The sequence below is a fragment of the Bufo bufo genome, chromosome 3 (assembly GCF_905171765.1).
Source record: "Bufo bufo chromosome 3, aBufBuf1.1, whole genome shotgun sequence".
NCBI classification, from domain to species: domain Eukaryota; kingdom Metazoa; phylum Chordata; class Amphibia; order Anura; family Bufonidae; genus Bufo; species Bufo bufo.
The window spans coordinates 569,459,417-569,479,925 of NC_053391.1; the positions used below are offsets into that span (position 1 = coordinate 569,459,417).

General features: G+C 47.9%; 1 protein-coding gene across 3 annotated transcripts in view; it reads right to left on the reverse strand.

Moving 5' to 3' along the window:
* The window catches only part of LOC120996034 (retinol dehydrogenase 16-like), a 119,943-nt gene that overhangs the window by 21,378 nt on the left and 78,056 nt on the right, over positions 1-20,509 (reverse strand). For all 3 annotated transcript variants that reach the window (XM_040425692.1, XM_040425694.1, XM_040425693.1), the window contains one exon: positions 9,941-10,265. In XM_040425692.1, the coding sequence (XP_040281626.1) occupies positions 9,941-10,265 (325 nt within the window). The remainder of the gene's footprint in view (positions 1-9,940; positions 10,266-20,509) is intronic.

The following is a 20,509-nucleotide window of genomic DNA, read 5'->3' on the forward strand; positions in this document are numbered from 1 at the left end:
AAACATCTTTCCCTTGGAACCTTTCTGTAGTAAAACAGCACCGCCTCCTATGGAGGAGGCGTCCACTTCTAAAAAGAATTGGCAGGACATCGGGATGACGCAGAACAGGTGCAGAAGCAAAGGACCTTTTAATTGAATGAAGGCGGCTTCAGCCTCAGGAGTCCAGTCTCTAGCATTCACCCCTTTCTTAGTAAGAGCGGAGATCGTAGATGTAAGAGATGAAACATTTGGGATGAACTGACGATAGAAATGAGCAAATCCAATGAATCGCTGTAAAGCACGAAGACCCTGTGGGCGGGGCCTGTCCATTACTGCACTCAATTTGTTAGAATCTGTCTGCAACCCGGCATCCAAGATGATGTATCCGAGGAATGGTATGGTAGATCTTTCGAAAATTTATTTCTCGAGTTTGGCATAAAGTCGATTCTCTCTCAACCATTGTAAAACTAACAGTACATGCTTCCGTTGAGTGGTCAAATCTTTAGAATAGATCAGTATATCGTCCAGGTACACTATCACGCAGACATGGAGCAGGTCTTGGAAGATATTATTTACCAACTTCTGGAATACCGCTGGAGCATTGCACAGACCGAAGGGCATGACAAGATACTCGTAGTGATCATCACGAGTGTTCAAAGCAGTCTCCCTATCATCACCCTTTCGAATGCGGATAAGGTTGTATGTGCCGCGCAGGTGGAATTTTGTGAAGACCTCAGCTCCCTGGATCCTGTCAAAAAGTTTAGAGATTAGCGGAAGAGGGTATCGATTCTTGAGTGTGACCTTATTCAGGCCTTGATAGACGATACAGGGCAGTAAGGATCCATCTTTTTTCTGCACAAAGAAGAACCTGGCACCGGCTGGTGAAGTAGATTTCCGGATAAACACCTTCATGAGATTCTCCTTGATGCAATCAGACATTGCTTGGGTCTCGGGAAGTGAGACTGGGTGGACGACGAGTAGAAGTGGCACCAGGCAGAAGATCAATAGGCGAGGAAGCAGGTCAAACCTCCAACAAGCAGCTGGACTGAAAGGATGATCCCCAATGCAGAATCTGACCGGAGTCCAGTCCAAAACTGGAGTGTGCTGACACAGCCAGGGAAGACCAAGGATAACCAGATTCACGGGCTCTGGCAGCACATAAAAGGAGATCATCTCTGAATGCAGAACCCCTATTTGCAACTTAAGGGGCATAGTAACAGAAAGCACAGGTTCAGAAAGTAGCAGTCCATTTACGTAAGCCACAGACAGAGACCTTTCTAGACGAATAGTAGGGAGCCAGTACTGATGGACCAGAGCTTGCTGAATAAAGTCCAAAGTCCAAGAATGCAGACACAGACAGTGTGACTCCCTTGTGAGAGATAGTCATTGGAACTGAAAGTTTCAGAGAGGACTTCTCCTTGTCTAGGACCACCTCCCCAACTGATCCTAGAAATTGGCGTTTCTCGGCTTCTGTGGACAATTATGCACAAAGTGGCCTTGCCTCCACAATACAGACACAGGTTCTCTTCCTTGCAGCGTAAACGTTCCTGGTCAGACAATCAAAGGTGCTCTATTTGCATGGGCTCTTCAGACTGGGTGGACACTAGAGGAAGAACTGGCCTCTGGAAGGATTGAGCCAAACAAGGTGGTCTTCTGGTGCATGCGAACATATCTATCCTTGTGGCCAAGGTGATCAGGTATTTCAGAGTAGACAGATAATCACGACCAGCTAATTCATCCTTAATACGGTCATAAAGGCCCTCCCAGAACACCGACAGTTGAGCCTCATTGATCCATGCAAGTTCGGCAGCCAGGGTACAAAATTGGATGGCGTACTGACCCACAGACGAGGATCACTGTCGTAGATGTGCAGTGTACTCAAGTTGTGTGCAGTAGGTGTTTCTGGGTGATGTAGTGCAATATACACTAACCTGGTACAGCTGACTCTCTGCAAGGGCAGGTATAGGTAGAAATAGTTCGTGACGCCAGTGCCAAGTAAACGGTGGCACGCCGTTTGCGGATGCAGGAATAAACTGAGGAAACGTAGTCTTAAAACAGAACTCCAACTTTAGTGGTTTTGCAAGCAGAGACAATATAGGAAATGCAGTTCCTAAGCATACAGTCGATTTTGCAATTCGGTCGATGCAGGCAATTCAGTTATAGCAGGGTAATTACAGAGTGTTGAACACAGGACTTGCAGCACAGGAGCTTGCACTCTAATTCTGTCTGATCCTGGAATACAGCAATTCTTCACCAAGGCCCATTATCCTAATTCTGGCTTTATATCCTTGGCTGTGGCTTTTATAAGTACCTCCTCTGTCTTTCTGAGTACCTCTTGCTTTCCTGATCTTTGCCTCTGTCTCTCTCAGCTTCTGGACACTTCCTCAGGTTCTTGATCTAACATATTCCTGTTTCTGCATATGGGAATTCAGGAGGGAATCTTCTCCTGAACGGCAGGCTTCAGGCCTGGACTGGTCTCAGACATTGTCTAATCTCCAACTGTAGATTACAGACACTAGACTCCGTCTCCCTTGCACTTCCCTGACTGGCCTTATATAAACTAGGGCTCTCTAGCTCCCTCTAGCGACTAGAAGCTGGAATGACACCCCTGCAGGCCTGTACATGCAAGTTTCAGTATAAGGAAAATACATGCATCACATTACATTTTATAAAACTGACATATAACAACTTCCCCATAATTAAGGAGGGACGACAGCACACCAAGTGACACTTTGGTAGTGACGGGTATTACAGTTCCCGTACACTACATACCCCACTGCTTTAAGCTGAGTACGGCCTCGTACTCCATCATGGGTCGCCCAACTGGAATCTCTACCTGAAATAGAAAATAGAGACATGCAGGCATACATACATGTAATTCATCTGCATTTACATTTACATCAGGTCCAATTGGCAAAGGTGAAGGGTAGTGACAAGGGGCGTCGTTCTCTTCTCTCAGGATAATGAATGGAACGGGGGCGCTGACCTGGCACAGCGTAACATTATAACCAGGATAGTCCATTGCAATGAATAAGTCCATGATAAAACAGTAGAAAACGGTATAAAAGTTCTTGGAGGCTCAAAGAACAAACATGAGTCCGTACCCAGGTCATTTCTTATTAAATCACAGAGGCTCTCATGCGGTGGAGTCCATCCCTGGGCACAATACTTTTAAAAGAATAAGAATCTCAGAGGCTCAGGTACTTTTGAGTCTGTCTCCGGGCACGGTTCCTTAGTATGAAGTTGCACAATAAAAGGACAGCAAAGACAAGTGCTGTAATACCCCTGATCAACCTGAAAAGGGGGTGAAGGGTAAAAGGTGCAACAAAGGAACAGGCACAACTTGGCGTGGGTAGCAAAAGCAGGCAGGAGGTCCTGGAAACAAGCCTGGCCTTGCTGACTTTGTAATTTCAGTGGTCAACTCCTACCACTGAGCCGTGGACAAACTGGCAGCCGCAACAAAGGACCAGGAAACATAGGACTCCTGTCCCGAAAGGGTTAACATCACTTCTGATGAAATCAATCAAAGGCCTAGCAGGCTGATTCACAGTGAAATATTGTAATCACTTGGCTCCGCTGGCAAGTATCGTCTGTAGTAGTCCTCTACAGGAGGATGGGCCCACATAACAGTGTCAGGGGGCAGCTGTAGAGTAAAGGGGCCCCTAATAGGTATTGGCCCCATAGGCCTAGGGGTGAACCCTCTGATGGACCGTGCCGGCCCTGGCATGATCACTGCAGGGTGTGACGTGCTTGGCACCGCCGCAGCAAGCGGTCCGGTGCTCTGGGTGCAGCAGTTTACGGCAATCGCGGGTCCGGTCTGGGGCACTGATGGAGCGGTGGCAACAGAAGGTGGTTTACGGGTGGTGACAGGCACCCTTACCTCATCCTTCCTCGGCGGCGTCTGGATCCTGGCGGTGTATGTCCTGCGCAACTCCCGCAACTTCTCCTCCAGCCGGACGATCTGCTCACCGATGCTTTCTGTGTCGGAGTCGCTGTCCTCTGCTGGCGCCGCCGGCGCAGGTACAGTCACCGATGGCGCGGACTCGGCCTCTGCAGGTTCAGGCGATACGTCTGGTCTCCGACCAATCCGGATGTTCTTAAAGGTAGCACTAAGTCCTTTTAACTGTTCCAGCTCTGATATGGTCCTCTCCCAACGAGGCAGCTCGGGGGAAGGATAGGGGCTCACCCATTTCTCCAACACGGTTGGCTGCCAGAAGACATTAGGCCCAATGAAGGAGCTCCGCTCCTGAAAGGCATGATGGGCCGGCTCTGGAGAGCGTTCAGGTTCCCGCTCGCAGCCAGAGTAGTCTTCTCCTTCTTCTGCCTCCCAGTCCTCAGGGGCTCGCTTGGGACGGGTCACGGCAGTTGCATAAGGGCCTCGTAGGCTCTCGGCAGGGGTGTACTCCACTTCCTCTCCCTCGCGGAGGCTGTGCTGGTACGAAGGGAGGTAGTCTCTTTTGACAGACCTTCGGTTAACATAGAGGTCTCTGCCAGTTAGATAGTCCTGGATAAACCCGTAGCCACGGGATTTGTCAAATGAAAGCACCACTCCCTTTCTCCTTTCCAGGCGGGGTTGGGTGTGCGTATGCTTCTCATGTATGGTCTTGGTTAGCTCCTCATAGATAATTTTGGTCTTTGTGTTCCGCTTGATAGCGGCCTCTCGGATCTCCGCCATCAGGGAAGACCATTTGAAAGATGGCTGGAAAAAGTCCCTCCACGAGCCATAGTAGGGCTCGGGTTCTTTCTCCCTTGGGCGGCAGGCGGGTTGCTCCGGTCCCGGAGCGTAGGCCGGTGGAGCCTCCTCTGGCTCTACACCGATGTCAGTCATCTTTTCAATCCCTGGTGCGGACGCTGCAGCAACACTCTGCTCACAATCCAACATGCTCGATCCTTCTGAGGAGAGCGATAGGGTCGCGTCAATTAGAGTAGCCAGCTCCTCCCATTGCATTGGGGAGCCGCCCCCCAGGTATTCCAGTATATGGAAGGCGGTGTCCATGCTGGCAGACATGCAAATGTCCAGATAAGCCGTGGCGCCTGCCCTTGACCTTCTTCCCGCTTTTTCCTCAGAAAGGTGCCAATTTTTCCCGCCTTTTCGGGATGAAGGTGACGCAGCAGTAAATTCAGCAAGCTCAGCGGCCATCTTTAGGTACAAACGCTGTCTATTCACTGACAGCAAGCAGGATTGTAAAAAGTCCACAAAACCACATTCCAATGCGGCGATTTTCTTCCTCTGTGTAGCGCAATACTGCACAGCGCTTTTTAGAGTTTTTTGGTACACTTTGGGTATGATTTTCAGTCCACAAAGTCCACTTGCAATAAACAGGCAATTTGTCACTTTGGTCACAGGGCAACTGTATAAGGCACAAAGTTCACGCTTCTTGCACTAGAAAGCGTGCGTATCCTGTTCGTGACGCCAAAAGAGAAGGTGCAGTGTACTCAAGTTGTGTGCAGTAGGTGTTTCTGGGTGATGTAGTGCAATATACACTAACCTGGTACAGCTGACTCTCTTCAAGGGCAGGTATAGGTAGAAATAGTTCGTGACGCCAGTGCCAAGTAAACGGTGGCACGCCGTTTGCGGATGCAGGAATAAACTGAGGAAACGTAGTCTTAAAACAGAACTCCAACTTTAGTGGTTTTGCAAGCAGAGACAATATAGGAAATGCAGTTCCTAAGCATACAGTCGATTTTGCAATTCGGTCGATGCAGGCAATTCAGTTATAGCAGGGTAATTACAGAGTGTTGAACACAGGACTTGCAGCACAGGAGCTTGCACTCTAATTCTGTCTGATCCTGGAATACAGCAATTCTTCACCAAGGCCCATTATCCTAATTCTGGCTTTATATCCTTGGCTGTGGCTTTTATAAGTACCTCCTCTGTCTTTCTGAGTACCTCTTGCTTTCCTGATCTTTGCCTCTGTCTCTCTCAGCTTCTGGACACTTCCTCAGGTTCTTGATCTAACATATTCCTGTTTCTGCATATGGGAATTCAGGAGGGAATCTTCTCCTGAACGGCAGGCTTCAGGCCTGGACTGGTCTCAGACATTGTCTAATCTCCAACTGTAGATTACAGACACTAGACTCCGTCTCCCTTGCACTTCCCTGACTGGTCTTATATAAACTAGGGCTCTCTAGCTCCCTCTAGCGACTAGAAGCTGGAATGACACCCCTGCAGGCCTGTACATGCAAGTTTCAGTATAAGGAAAATACATGCATCACATTACATTTTATAAAACTGACATATAACAACTTCCCCATAATTAAGGAGGGACGACAGCACACCAAGTGACACTATGGTAGTGACGGGTATTACAGTTCCCGTACACTACAGATGCTGCAGAGCTGATGCAGCAGAGGACGTGAGGGCTGAAAGGAAACACTGGCTGCAGATCACCGCTGAACACGGCGCCCGGGATCGCAGCGGTAGGCAGGGGAACAGCGGCACACAGCAGCCGCTGTTACACCCAGTCTTAGTTGGTATCATCCCCTTTTCTATTGGAGGTGAAAACTTGGTCATGACTCTACCATCTAAAGGAACAACTTTTAGCAAATGAGGCACTGCAAAAATGGCCCAAGGTTCATTGAAAAGGGTTTAGGCAGAAACTCTTCTGTCCTGCGTGGGGGGCCTGGTTTGATCATTGCTATGGGGCCCTTACTTCTCTATGTACGCCACTGCTTTCATGTCTGGACATTTGCCTATTTCCCCTATGCAGTCATCAACTCCTTACTTTATTTCACTTTAAAGGGTTAACTTGCATTGACTTATTGTCACGGACGTTCCCGTGGCAGGTACCAGGAGATCGGAGAGACTGGCAACTCGTGGGTTAAATTGACAAATAGGTATATAAGGGCCTAGGTATATAAGGGCCTAGGTATACAGCATATGAATAGAACCTCCCCACCACCTTTTCATATGCTGTATACCTAGGCCCTTATATACCTATAAGGCCCAGGTATGAGGTTAGGACCAGAGACAACCCATTCCTCCCCAGATGGACGAATGGAAGTCTGTCTCAGGCTCAGATACAAACAACAGGGAATATAACAAACACAAACAATAAGAAAAGACGAGACTTATCTGAAAGTAGAAAACTGGCAACTCCAGAAGCACCACAGAGTACAACCGACCAGCTAGTTAGAAGGCAGGAAGAAAATCTATAAACCGCACCTCCAAGAGTGAGAGGCGGCTACTTATGGGAAAAGTTAATTACCAACAAGCAACACCTGAAGCAAGGGGTGTGGCATTCACCAAAACACAGACACAATAAGATCCACAGTGAACTTGTCAATTTAACCCACAAGTTGCCAGTCTCTCCGATCTCCAGGTACCTGCCACGGGAACGTCCGTGACACTTATACTGTTTAATACTGTGTAACTGCATTTTAAATCTATGTTGTGATATATATCCTCTTTATTTTCCCTGTATTTGCACAGCACTGTGGAAAGGGTTAATGAATACTGTGAGACTTTTGGGACTTTCTAGCTAATAATGATAAGCTGGTAATTTTCCACAGCTACCATAAGGTTTAAAGAAGAGCATGTTTTGGTGTGGCCATGCTATTATGTCTGAAAACCTGTTTTTGTCTGGAAAAACTGCTGTGTCATTGCCATTGAGTATCATTGAAGCTCTAATGCAAGTCTATAAGAGACGGGAGTTGTAACATTGTAATTGTTTGTGCTGAGTTTCTCCACTCTTCCGCTCCCACTAGAAGGTTCCAGTTTAGCCAGAAACTGTATATAAGGCAAGCAGTCAGAGCCCCTAGTGTTCTGCAGTTAGGGATCAGTGCTTATAAGAGCAGACTCAGCCAGACTACTTGAGTGACCAAAAGAAGACGATGAGATGGGGATACTCTGCCACAGACCCTACATCACTAGCCTTTGGCCAGGGTACCAGCCTTCTGAGAGAGAGAGAGGGACAGCTAGCGCCGGCCTTTCCTCAGCATCAAACCCTTCTTCTGCCTGGGAGGAGACTGGAGAAGCCAGCCCTATGCATCGCCTGTATTGTTTTGCACATGAATTCTTACAGTAAAGAAGCACACTGGTTTACTGCAAACCCTGACTATCTGGACTCACAGTATTTCCCATTGGAGTCCACCATGCCTTACCATCCCTTCCAGAGAACAACATGTGGCAACACTTTGACGTTGTCCAGGGGAACCAGCAAAGCTTTCATGCCACACCAAATCCTGCCACTACATATAGAAAGGATTGGATCCGTGCTAAATGAAAACTTGTGTGTATAATGCAAGGGTTTGGTTCACAGGTTAGTCGACAAATGTCAGATTGCAGGGAAAGAACCACTTGGACCCTCAGAGATCCCAAGAACAAAGCCTTCTCAAGTCTCCCTGAATGGAGGGGTAGTGCCAAGTCCACTTTTGCCATGAGGCGACATGAGAATCTCACCTCAGGCGACATCTTGTGCTGGCTTTGAAGGGGCGGCATCGGCGCAGCCTGTGGCCAATACCCCCCTTGCCAGTGCCACTGTATTTTTCCTTTTATAAGATGCAGTGCATCTTATAAAGGGAATACTAGTGAGCGCTTCCATTATGGAAGCACTCACTTGTTTTCAGGAGGAGGGGGGGAATGAAGCGCTGTGAGCGCTGTACAGTACTTACCTCTCCTCCTGCTTGTTTTTCTTTGGTCCCACGCTGCCGTGTCCTGGCTGCCTGCAGCATCAAGACGTACAGAGCGTTCTGTGACCTGACACTGCAGACAGTCAGGTGTCTGTGCAGCACAGGCCCTGAGAAGAGATGAGAGCCGGGGAGACCACCGGACCGGAAGAGTGGTGGCGGAGCAGGAGAGGTAAGTTAATTTATTTTACAATCTGATCTGAGGGGTCTGAGGTCTGATATGAGGTTCTGTAAGTCTAATGGGGGGTCTGATATGGGGGTCTAGAGGTCTAATGGGGGTCTAGAGATCTGATGGGGGTCTGATATGTGGCTCGGGAGGTCTGGTATGAGGTCTGATATGGGGGTCTGGAAGTCTAATCGGGATCTGATATAGGGGTCTTGGGGTCTTATATGGGGGTCTGGAGGTCTGGTCTGAGGTCTGATATTGGGGTCTTGAAGTCTAATGGGGGTCTGAAGGTCTAATAGGGGTTTGATATGGGGGTCTAAGAGGTCTACTGGGGGTCTGAGAGGTCTAATGGGGGTCTGGTCTGATGTCTAATATATGTGGGTTTGGTCTGACATGGGGGGTTTCTGACATGGAGGTCTAATAAGGGTCTTATCTGACGTTTGATATAGGGGTCTGATCTGAAAGGTAAGGAGGTATTTTTTGTACTGGTGCACAATATAAAGGGGTATTTTTGTACTGGCGCATCTGTATGGTACCAGTATTTTCAGGGGAACTGTTTCTTCAGTATAGTATTGGGGAGCACAGCAGGCACAGTATTGTGGGTGGCAAGATGGGGTGTTGAGAAGGTGGGAGGATGATTGAAAAGTAGGAAACTAAAATATCTGTTTGTTGAGCTCTGCAGAGAGAAGAGATGGCTAAAAGAAATCATCATGGTGGTCTGGTCTGAATGGAAAATATGAGGAAAGAGAACATGTACATCAGAGGACACATCACTGAATGTGTGTCGGACCCCCGCCGATCTGGAGGGAAAAGGTTAGGTTGAGAATTTGGCATGTGGGTGACGTTTTCATTTTTACCTCAGGCAGCAGAAAGGCTAGGTGCTCCCCTGCTCTGGAGCACTGTCTAAGTCAGTCCCCTAAAAGTGAATGGTGAACACTACTGCTCCATTCAGAAGAGGGGACTCAAGGACTTCTTGTTCTTGTGATTGGTGTTTTACTCACTTTGATCTGACATTTATTGACTATCCTGTGGATACATGATATGCACTCCTTGTGGGATAACCTCTTTAAGTTTCAGCAGAACACTTTTGTTATGCATGTATAAAAAATATAAATATAATGTCATTCTTTGTAAAATGCAAAAAGTAATTTGGTGTCACCACCTCACCTTTATCACGAACAATATCACTGACCCAATCTGCAGCAGAGCTGACATTCTGGCTGTTGGTGACATCTAGTAGTATTGTCTGCAATCTGGTTGATGTCTCCTTTTTAAGCTCCTTTGCCCCTTGATCTGTCAGACAAGCTGCCAGTACTCTCATTCCACGTTTGTCCAGCTTTTTTGCCAACAGATTTCCAAATCCTGTATCACATCCAGTGATGAAGACATATTTGTCTGTGAGATTCTCCAGAATCAGACCATGTCTATATCGTCTGTATAGGAAAATCAGACCCAAGAGAACAACCAGGAGGAGCCACATGGTGAAGAGTTCCTATAGCAATACAACACAGGATAATTTTTTTTTTTACTTATACTGTATATAAAAAATATACATTGAACTGCACAAATAAATGCTACCTTTGAGATGACATCTAAAAAGGTACTGAAATCCTATTTTAGAATATTATGGTATACCTGCATTCTATGGTATAAGAAAGAGAATAAAGAAACAGAGGCTTAGGCTACTTTCACATCTGCAACATGGGGAACTGTCCCCCTGATCTGGCAAAAATGGCGAGAATCGGCTGGACACAAACCGCAGAATTTATCCGGAATGCGACTGGATCTCCGTCCAGACCAAATTATACTTAATGGGGTCAGCAGACATTGCAGTTGCATCTGGCAGTGTTGTATCCAGAGAGTTCTAGCAGGCTGTTCTATGCCGGAACGGCCTGGCATTTTTCTGTCATAGAGGCGCTCTTAGTCACTCTTTCTTCATTTCAGTGAATGTGGCTCCCTGAATGGCAGGTAGCTTGGATTGCCGCTGTGCAGATGAAACAGAAAGGGATTGTACATGGAGCCCTACAAAGTTGGGAAAGGAGTTTTAAATATCCGCTCTTTTGTGTGTCTTTCCACATTGAACATTGCTCAGCGGGCTGGCCATTGTCTAACTTCATTCTTCTGCCTCCCTGGAGAAGGTTGATTAAGACAAGCCCTACCTTTACAGTGCGACATCTCTTGGTATTACCAGGAGGTTGTCATATATGTGAAGCAGTACTGCAGAGCAGTGCTTCATTGTAAAAGGGTGTTTGCTGCATATTTCCTATCTTTAGGCTGCTAAAGATCAAAACTGTGATTTGCTGTGTAGCTCTGTATGTGCTAATTTAAGATAATAGACTGTGTCTACCAACCACTAGGTGGAGCTTGTTCCTATCCATTAGAGAGGAGGAGGTAGAACATTCTAGAGCGAGATTATTGAGTCAGTCTGTGCCTAGACAGTGTAGTGAGAGGGCTAATACAGAGATCTGACACTGGATTAAGGTACCAGCCAGGGAGAGGTCTGAAAGAACAGAAGAGCAACTACCAAAGTAGGCCAGATGTAACAGAGATGTGCAGTGAAAGCTCAGTAGAGATAACCTGTCTAAGGGATTTCATTGACTCTATGGCATCCTTGTTCGGGAGTTGCCTCTGGTGCCTGAGCATGCCAAATAAATGTTTAGCTAACTCTGAAAAATATCTATATCCCAAGGTAGATTATGTGGACGTATACTGTAAGTACAACAACCTGTTAAAAATGGGTGCAGAGAGTTTGCCTGAAATTAGGGAGAACTGCCCTATGGTTGCATTGCATTACCGAAAGTAAAATATACATATATATGTGTATAAGTGTCACGAACCAGCGGGTGTGAACCCACTGTGCCATGTGTCCTACCTCCTGTAAGGGTGTTGTCTAAGTGAACCCCTGGATCTTCACAGTACCCCTGATGGTGGGGATAGACTTTCCAATTCAACTCCTCACATGTCTCAAATAATAAGGAAAGTAAATGTCAATTGTAGCTGTGATGGACTCCCAGTACTCAGAAAGAGTATGTCCGCCTCTGTATTCTTCCTTCCTCAGGAGATATTGCAAACCGCTGATCTGTAGGTCCCAGTTTCCCCAGTCACTGGACGAGACTCAGTGTGGGTGAAACAAATTCTGCTTTATTGAACAAGTGCACAGACTTATATACAGAAAGCGAACAGATGAGACTGTAATCTCATCACATCCCCTTTCCCCTCCCCAGACATTCTGTCTGCCCCCAGGCCACAGGGGCCCACCTGCTAAAATAGCTCCAGACCACCCTAGCAGGAGCCTGGCCAAAATGTCATTGTCCTGAGCTCTTTCAGAGTACAATGGGAGATAACTAGAGTTGAGCGAACACCTGGATGTTCGGGTTCGACGAGTTCGGCCGAACTTTCGAAAAATGTTCGGGTTCGGGATCCGAACTCGACCCGAACTTCATCCCGAACCCCATAGAAGTCAATGGGGACCCGAACTTTTGGGCACTAAAAAGGCTGTAAAACACACCCGGAAAGGGCTAGAGGGCTGCAAAAGGCAGCAAAATGTAGTTAAATCCCCTGCAAACAAATGTAGATAGGGAAATGATGAGTTAAAATAAAATAAATAAAAATTAAACAATATTAATTGGAGTGAGGTCCCATAGCACAGAATCAGGCTTCAAGTCACCCACCAATGGAGAAGGTCACTTACTATTATTTTGACCACAGCACCCAGACAAAGGAGAGAGGTCCCACAGCAGAGAACCAGGCATCATATCACCCACCACAGGAGTAGGCCACCATTTAGTTACTTTGACCCCTACACCCAGACGGAGGAGAGAGGTTACACAGCAGAGAATCAGGCATTTAGATCACCCACCACAGGAGTAGGCCACCATTGAATCAGACCCCGGCAACCATGTCAGATGGCACAAGCATAAGCTTTATATCAATCAGCACAGGAGAAGGCGACTTTGACAGACTTTGACCCCTACACCCGGACGGAGGAGAGAGGTTTCAAAGCAGAGAATCAGGCATTTAGATCACCCACCACAGGAGTAGGCCCCAATTTAATGGGACCCCGGCAACCATGTCAGATGGCACAACCATCAGCTTCATATCAATCAGCACAGGAGAAGGCGACTTTGAAAGACTTTGACCCCTACACCCAGACGGAGGAGAGAGGTTTCACAGCAGAGAATCAGGCATTTAGATCACCCACCACAGGAGTAGGCCCCCATTGAATCAGACCCTGGCAACCATGTCAGATGGCACAACCATCAGCTTTATATCAATCAGCACAGGAGAAGGCGACTTTGAAAGACTTTGACCCCTACACCCAGATGGAGGAGAGAGGTTTCACAGCAGAGAATCAGGCATCATATCAACCACCACAGGAGAAGCCACCATTTAGTTACTTTGACCCCTGCACCCAGGAAGAGGAGAGAGGCACCACAGCACATATTCTGGCATCATATCAGCCACCACAGGAGAAGCCACCATTGAGTTACTTTGACCCCCGCACCCAGGAAGAGGAGAGAGGCACCACAGCACATATTCTGGCATCATATCAGCCACCACAGGAGAAGCCACCATTGAGTTACTTTGACCCCCGCACCCAGGAAGAGGAGAGAGGCACCACAGCACATATTCTGGCATCATATCAGCCACCACAGGAGAAGCCACCATTTAGTTACTTTGACCCCTTCACCCAAACAGAGGAGAGAGGTTCCACATCAGAGAATCAGGCATCATATCAACTACCACAGGAGTAGGCCACAATTTAATGGGACCCCGGCAACCATGTCAGATGGCACAACCATCAGCTTCATATTAATCAGCACAGGAGAAGGCGACTTTGAAAGACTTTGACCCCTACACCCAGACGGAGGAGAGAGGTTTCACAGCAGAGAATCAGGCATTTAGATCACCCACCACAGGAGTAGGCCCCCATTGAATCAGACCCTGGCAACCATGTCAGATGGCACAACCATCAGCTTTATATCAATCAGCACAGGAGAAGCCACCATTGAGTTACTTTGACCCCCGCACCCAGGAAGAGGAGAGAGGCACCACAGCACATATTCTGGCATCATATCAGCCACCACAGGAGAAGCCACCATTGAGTTACTTTGACCCCTGCACCCAGGAAGAGGAGAGAGGCCCCACAGCACATATTCAGGCATCATACTAACCACCACAGGAGAAGCCACCATTGAGTTACTTTGACCCCTGCACCCAGGAAGAGGAGAGAGGCCCCACAGCACATATTCTGGCATCATATCAGCCACCACAGGAGAAGCCACCATTGAGTTACTTTGACCCCCGCACCCAGGAAGAGGAGAGAGGCACCACAGCACATATTCTGGCATCATATCAGCCACCACAGGAGAAGCCACCATTGAGTTACTTTGACCCCCGCACCCAGGAAGAGGAGAGAGGCACCACAGCACATATTCAGGCATCATATCACACACCACAGGAGAAGGCCTCTTTCAGTGATTTAGGCCTTTGGACCCAGACAGAGGAGAGAGGCACCACAGCACATATTCTGGCATCATATCAGCCACCACAGGAGAAGCCACCATTGAGTTACTTTGACCCCTGCACCCAGGAAGAGGAGAGAGGCCCCACAGCACATATTCTGGCATCATATCAGCCACCACAGGAGAAGCCACCATTTAGTTACTTTGACCCCTGCACCCAGGAAGAGGAGAGAGGCACCACAGCACATATTCTGGCATCATATCAGCCACCACAGGAGAAGCCACCATTTAGTTACTTTGACCCCTTCACCCAAACAGAGGAGAGAGGTTCCACATCAGAGAATCAGGCATCATATCAACCACCACAGGAGTAGGCCACAATTTAGTTTATTTGACCCCTGCACCCAGGAAGAGGAGAGAGGCCCCACAGCACATATTCTGGCATCATATCACACACCACAGGAGAAGGCCTCTTTCAGTGATTTAGGCCTTTGGACCCAGACAGAGGAGAGAGGTCAGAGATTAGCTTCATATCCCCCAGCACAGCAGAAGACCGCTTTATTTGACTTAGGCCTCAGCACCCAGACAGAAGACAGAGGTAGCATGGCAGAGGTTATGGCTTCATGTCACCCGTTAGTTTAACCGGCCACTTTCATCTGGTTAGGCCCCGGCGCCCAGACAGAGAAGAGTTTCATTCAACTGTGGGTTTCATAAAATTTGTATCAAATAAAGAAGTGGCCCGTAGCACAACAAGACATGTTTTAGGCAGTTAATAAGGACTACTCTGCACAAGGGAGGCACAGGTCCTGTGGGATCCATGCCTGGTTCATCTTTATGAAGGTCAGCTTGTCCACGTTGGCTGTGGACAGGCGGCTGCGCTTGTCAGTAATGACGCCCCCTGCCGTGCTGAATACGCGTTCAGATAAAACGCTGGCCGCCGGGCAGGAAAGCACCTCCAAGGCATAACATGCTAACTCTGGCCACGTGGACAATTTCGAAACCCAGTAGTTGAATGGGGCCGAACCATCCGTCAGGATGTGGAGGGGTGTGCAGACATACTGTTCAACCATGTTAGTGAAATGCTGCCTCCTGCTAACACGTTCCGTATCAGGTGTCGGTGCAGATAGCTGTGGCGTGGAGACAAAACTTTTCCACATTTCTGCCATGCTAACCCTGCCCTCAGATGAGCTGGCCGTGACACAGCTGCGTTGGCGACCTCTTGCCACTCCTCTGCCTTCACCTTCCACCTGTTCCCCTGTGACATGTGGGAATGCTCTCAAGAGCGCCTCTATCAGCGTGCGCTTGTACTCGCGCATCTTACGGTCGCGCTCCAGTTCAGGAATTAAAGTGGGCACATTGTCTTTATACCGGGGATCCAGCAGGGTGGCCACCCAGTAGTCTGCACACGTTAAAACGTGGGCAACTCTGCTGTCGTTGCGCAGGCATTGGAGCATATATTCGCTCATGTGGGCCAGGCTACCCATGGGTAAGGACAAGCTGTCCTCTGTGGGAGGCGTATCGTCATCGTCCACCGTATCCCCCCAGCCACGCACCAGTGATGGGCCTGGGCTGCCACCCCGCTGTGAACTTGCGTCATCCTCGTCCCCCTCCACCTCCTCCTCCTCATCCTCCTCGTTCTCCAGTACAGTGCCTTGGCTGGCGACTTGTGAACCTGTCCTCTGCTGCTTAAACAAACCTCCCTCTGAGCCACTTCGAACAGACTGGCCCGAAAGTGTTAGAAACGAGCCCTCATCCTCCTCCTCCTCCTCCACCTGGGCCACCTCCTCTAACATCATTGCCCTAAGTGTTTTCTCAAGGAGACATAGAAGTGGTATTGTAACGCTGATAACAGTGTCATCGCCACTGGCCATGTTGGTGGAGTACTCGAAACAGCGCAGCAGGGCACACAGGTCTCGCATGGAGGCCCAATCATTGGTGGTGAAGTGGTGCTGTTCGGAAGTACGACTGACGCGAGCGTGCTGCAGCTGAAACTCCACTATGGCCTGCTGCTGCTCGCACAGTCTCTCCAGCATGTGCAAGGTGGAGTTCCACCGGGTGGGCACGTCGCATATGAGGCGGTGAGCGGGAAGGCCGAAGTTCCGCTGTAGCGCAGACAGGCGAGCAGCGGCAGGATGTGAACGGCGGAAGCGCGCACAGACGGCCCGCACTTTATGCAGCAGCTCTGACATGTTGGGGTAGTGGTGAATGAACCTCTGCACCACCAGGCAAGGGATGTGCGTCAAACCGGCTAGTCCCAGAGCTGCCACGAGATTTCGCCCATTATCGCATACCACCAGGCCTGGCTTGAGGCCCACCGGCAGAAACCACTCGTCGGTCTGTTGTTCAATACCCCGCCACAACTCCTTTGCGCTGTGGGGCCTGTCCCCCAAACATATGAGTTTCAGAATGGCCTGCTGACGTTTACCCCGGGCTGTGCTGAAGTTGGTGGTGAAGGTGTGTGGCTGACCGGATGAGCTGGTGGAAGCAGTGGAGGAGGAAGCCGAGTAGGAGGAGGAGGCTACAGGAGGCAGAGAATGATACCCTGCGATCCTAGGGGGCGGAAGGACGTGCGCCAAAGAACTGTCCGCCGGGGGCCCAGCCGCCACTACATTCATCCAGTGTGCAGTTAGTGAGATATAGCGTCCCTGGCCGTGCTTACTGGTCCACGTATCTGTGGTTAGGTGGACCTTGCCACAAATGGCGTTGCGCAGTGCACACTTGATTTTATCGGACACTTGCATGTGCAGGGAAGGCACGGCTGTCTTGGAGAAGTAGTGGCGGCTGGGAACCACATACTGCGGGACAGCCATGGCCATCAGCTGTTTGAAGCTGTCTGTGTCCACCAGCCGGAATGACAGCATTTCAAAGGCCAGCAGTTTAGAAATGCTGGCGTTCAGGCCAAGGGCTCGAGGGTGACTCGGGGGGAATTTGCGCTTCCTCTCTAAGGTTTGAGATATTGAGAGCTGAACGCTGCTGTGTGATATAGTGGAGACGCTAGTTGACGGTGGCGGTGGTGGTGGTGTCGGTGGCACATCCTCTGTTTGCTGCTCGGCAGGTGGCAACATTCCTCTCGAGGCGGAAGCCGAGGCAGCAGCGGTAGAGGGAGCAGGGGGAGCCTCAGCGAGTGCCTGGTTTTTAAGGTGTGTACCCCACTGCAGTTCATGCTTTGCATGTAGATGCCTGGTCATGCAGGTTGTGCTGAGGTTCAGAACGTTAATGCCTCGCCTCAGGCTCTGATGGCAGAGCGTGCAAGTCACTCGGGTCTTGTCGGTAGGACATTGTTTAAAGAAGTGCCATGCCAGGGAACTCTTTGAAGCTGTCTTTGTGGGGCTGGGTCCCTGTTGGCGATGTCCAGTAGCAGGCGAACTCTGGGGGCGGCGGCTCGTCTGCTTTGGCCCCCTGCTCCCTCTTTGGCTTCGCTGTTGTCTCGGTCTCACCACTACCTCTTCCTCTGAACTGTGAAAGTCATCGCCACGACCTTCAGTCCATGTGGGGTCTAAGACCTCATCGTCCTCTGCATCGTCTTCCACCCAGTCTCCCTCCCTGACCTTCTCCTGTTCAGTCTGCACACTGCAAAAAGACGCGGCAGTGGGCACCTGTGTTTCGTCATCATCAGAGAGTCGGTGACTCTGCTGTGGTGGTATTCCCATGTCCTCTTCATCTGGAGACATAAGTGGTTGTGCGTCAGTGCATGGTATGTCTTCCTCCACTGGGGAAGGGCTAGGTGGACGCCCCTGGGAAACCCTGGAAGCAGAGTCTTCAAACAGAAGAAGAGACTGCTGCATAACTTGTGGCTCAGACCGTTTCCCTGATATGCTTGGGGGTGATGTGACAGACTGATGGGCTTGGTTTTCAGGTGCCACCTGTGCGCTTTCCGCAGAAGACTGGGTGGAAGACCATGTGGTGAACGTGCTGGAAGCACTGTCGGCCACCCAATCGATTAATGCCTGTACCTGCTCAGGCCTTACCATCCTAAGAGCAGCATTGGGCCCCACGAGATATTGCGGTACATTCTGCCGGCTAGTTGAGGGAGTTCGTTCCCTACTGTGTGCGCCTGGGGCCGAACGGCCACGTCCTCTACCAGCAACAGAGGCTCCACGGACACCACCACGACCGCGTCCTCGTCCCTTAATAGTATTTTTCTTCATTGTTGCGATTCAACTCGCACCACAATGAAATATATTATTTTTTATAAGCAAAATCCCCTCACTGGAATACTTTCAGTCTTTTGACTGTATGGATTACAGATGGAATGACTGTTATATGTGAGTACCGCTTTCTTTGACAGATTCTAGTATGGGTACATATATGTTTTCCCAACCCCAGCACATTAGTTTGCTAATTCCAGATGTATGAAACGCAGGCCTAACTGTATCTAGTATATTGAACGCCAGATAAACTAACTTGGCCTTTTTTAAATAAAAAAAATTCCCTCACTGGAATACTTTCAGTCTTTTGACTGTATGGATTACAGATGGAATGACTGTTATATGTGAGTACCGCTTTCTTTGACAGATTCTAGTATGGGTACATATATGTTTTCCCAACCCCAGCACATTAGTTTGCTAATTCCAGATGTATGAAACGCAGGCCTAACTGTATCTAGTATATTGAACGCCAGATAAACTAACTTGGCCTTTTTTAAATAAAAAAAAAATTCCCTCACTGGAATACTTTATGGCTTTTCACTGTATGGATTACAGATGGAATGACTGTTATATGTGAGTACCGCTTTCTTTGACAGATTCTAGTATGGGTACATATATGTTTTCCCAACCCCAGCACATTAGTTTGCTAATTCCAGATGTATGAAACGCAGGCCTAACTGTATCTAGTATATTGAACGCCAGATAAACTAACTTGGCCTTTTTTAAATAAAAAAAATTCCCTCACTGGAATACTTTCAGTCTTTTGACTGTATGGATTACAGATGGAATGACTGTTATATGTGAGTACCGCTTTCTTTGACAGATTCTAGTATGGGTACATATATGTTTTCCCAACCCCAGCACATTAGTTTGCTAATTCCAGATGTATGAAACGCAGGCCTAACTGTATCTAGTATATTGAACGCCAGATAAACTAACTTGGCCTTTTTTTAAATAAAAAAAATCCCCTCACTGGAATACTTTCAGTCTTTTGACTGTATGGATTACAGATGGAATGACTGTTATATGTGAGTACCGCTTTCTTTGACAGATTCTAGTATGGGTACATATATGTTTTCCCAACCCCAGCACATTAGTTTGCTAATTCCAGATGTATGAAACGCAGGCCTAACTGTATCTAGTATATTGAACGCCAGATAAACTAACTTGGCCTTTTTTAAATAAAAAAAAAATTCCCTCACTGGAATACTTTATGGCTTTTCACTGTATGGATTACAGATGGAATGACTGTTATATGTGAGTACCGCTTTCTTTGACAGATTCTAGTATGGGTAAATATATGTTTTCCCAACCCCAGCACATTAGTTTGCTAATTCCAGATGTATGAAACGCAGGCCTAACTGTATCTAGTATATTGAACGCCAGATAAACTAACTTGGCCTTTTTTAAATAAAAAAAAAATTCCCTCACTGGAATACTTTATGGCTTTTCACTGTATGGATTACAGATGGAATGACTGTTATATGTGAGTACCGCTTTCTTTGACAGATTCTAGTATGGGTACATATATGTTTTCCCAACCCCAGCACATTAGTTTGCTAATTCCAGATGTATGAAACGCAGGCCTAACTGTATCTAGTATATTGAACGCCAGATAAACTAACTTGGCCTTTTTTAAATAAAAAAAAAATTCCCTCACTGGAATACTTTATGGCTTTTCACTGTATGGATTACAGATGGAATGACTGTTATATGTGAGTACCGCTTTCTTTGACAGATTCTAGTATGGGTACATATATGTTTTCCCAACCCCAGCACATTAGTTTGCTAATTCCAGATGTATGAAACGCAGGCCTAACTGTATCTAGTATATTGAACGCCAGATAAACTAACTTGGCCTTTTTTAAATAAAAAAAAATTCCCTCACTGGAATACTTTCAGTCTTTTGACTGTATGGATTACAGATGGAATGACTGCTATATGTGAGTACCGCTTTCTTTGACAGATTCTAGTATGGGTACATATATGTTTTCCCAACCCCAGCACATTAGTTTGCTAATTCCAGATGTATGAAACGCAGGCCTAACTGTATCTAGTATATTGAACGCCAGATAAACTAACTTGGCCTTTTTTAAATAAAAAAAAAATTCCCTCACTGGAAT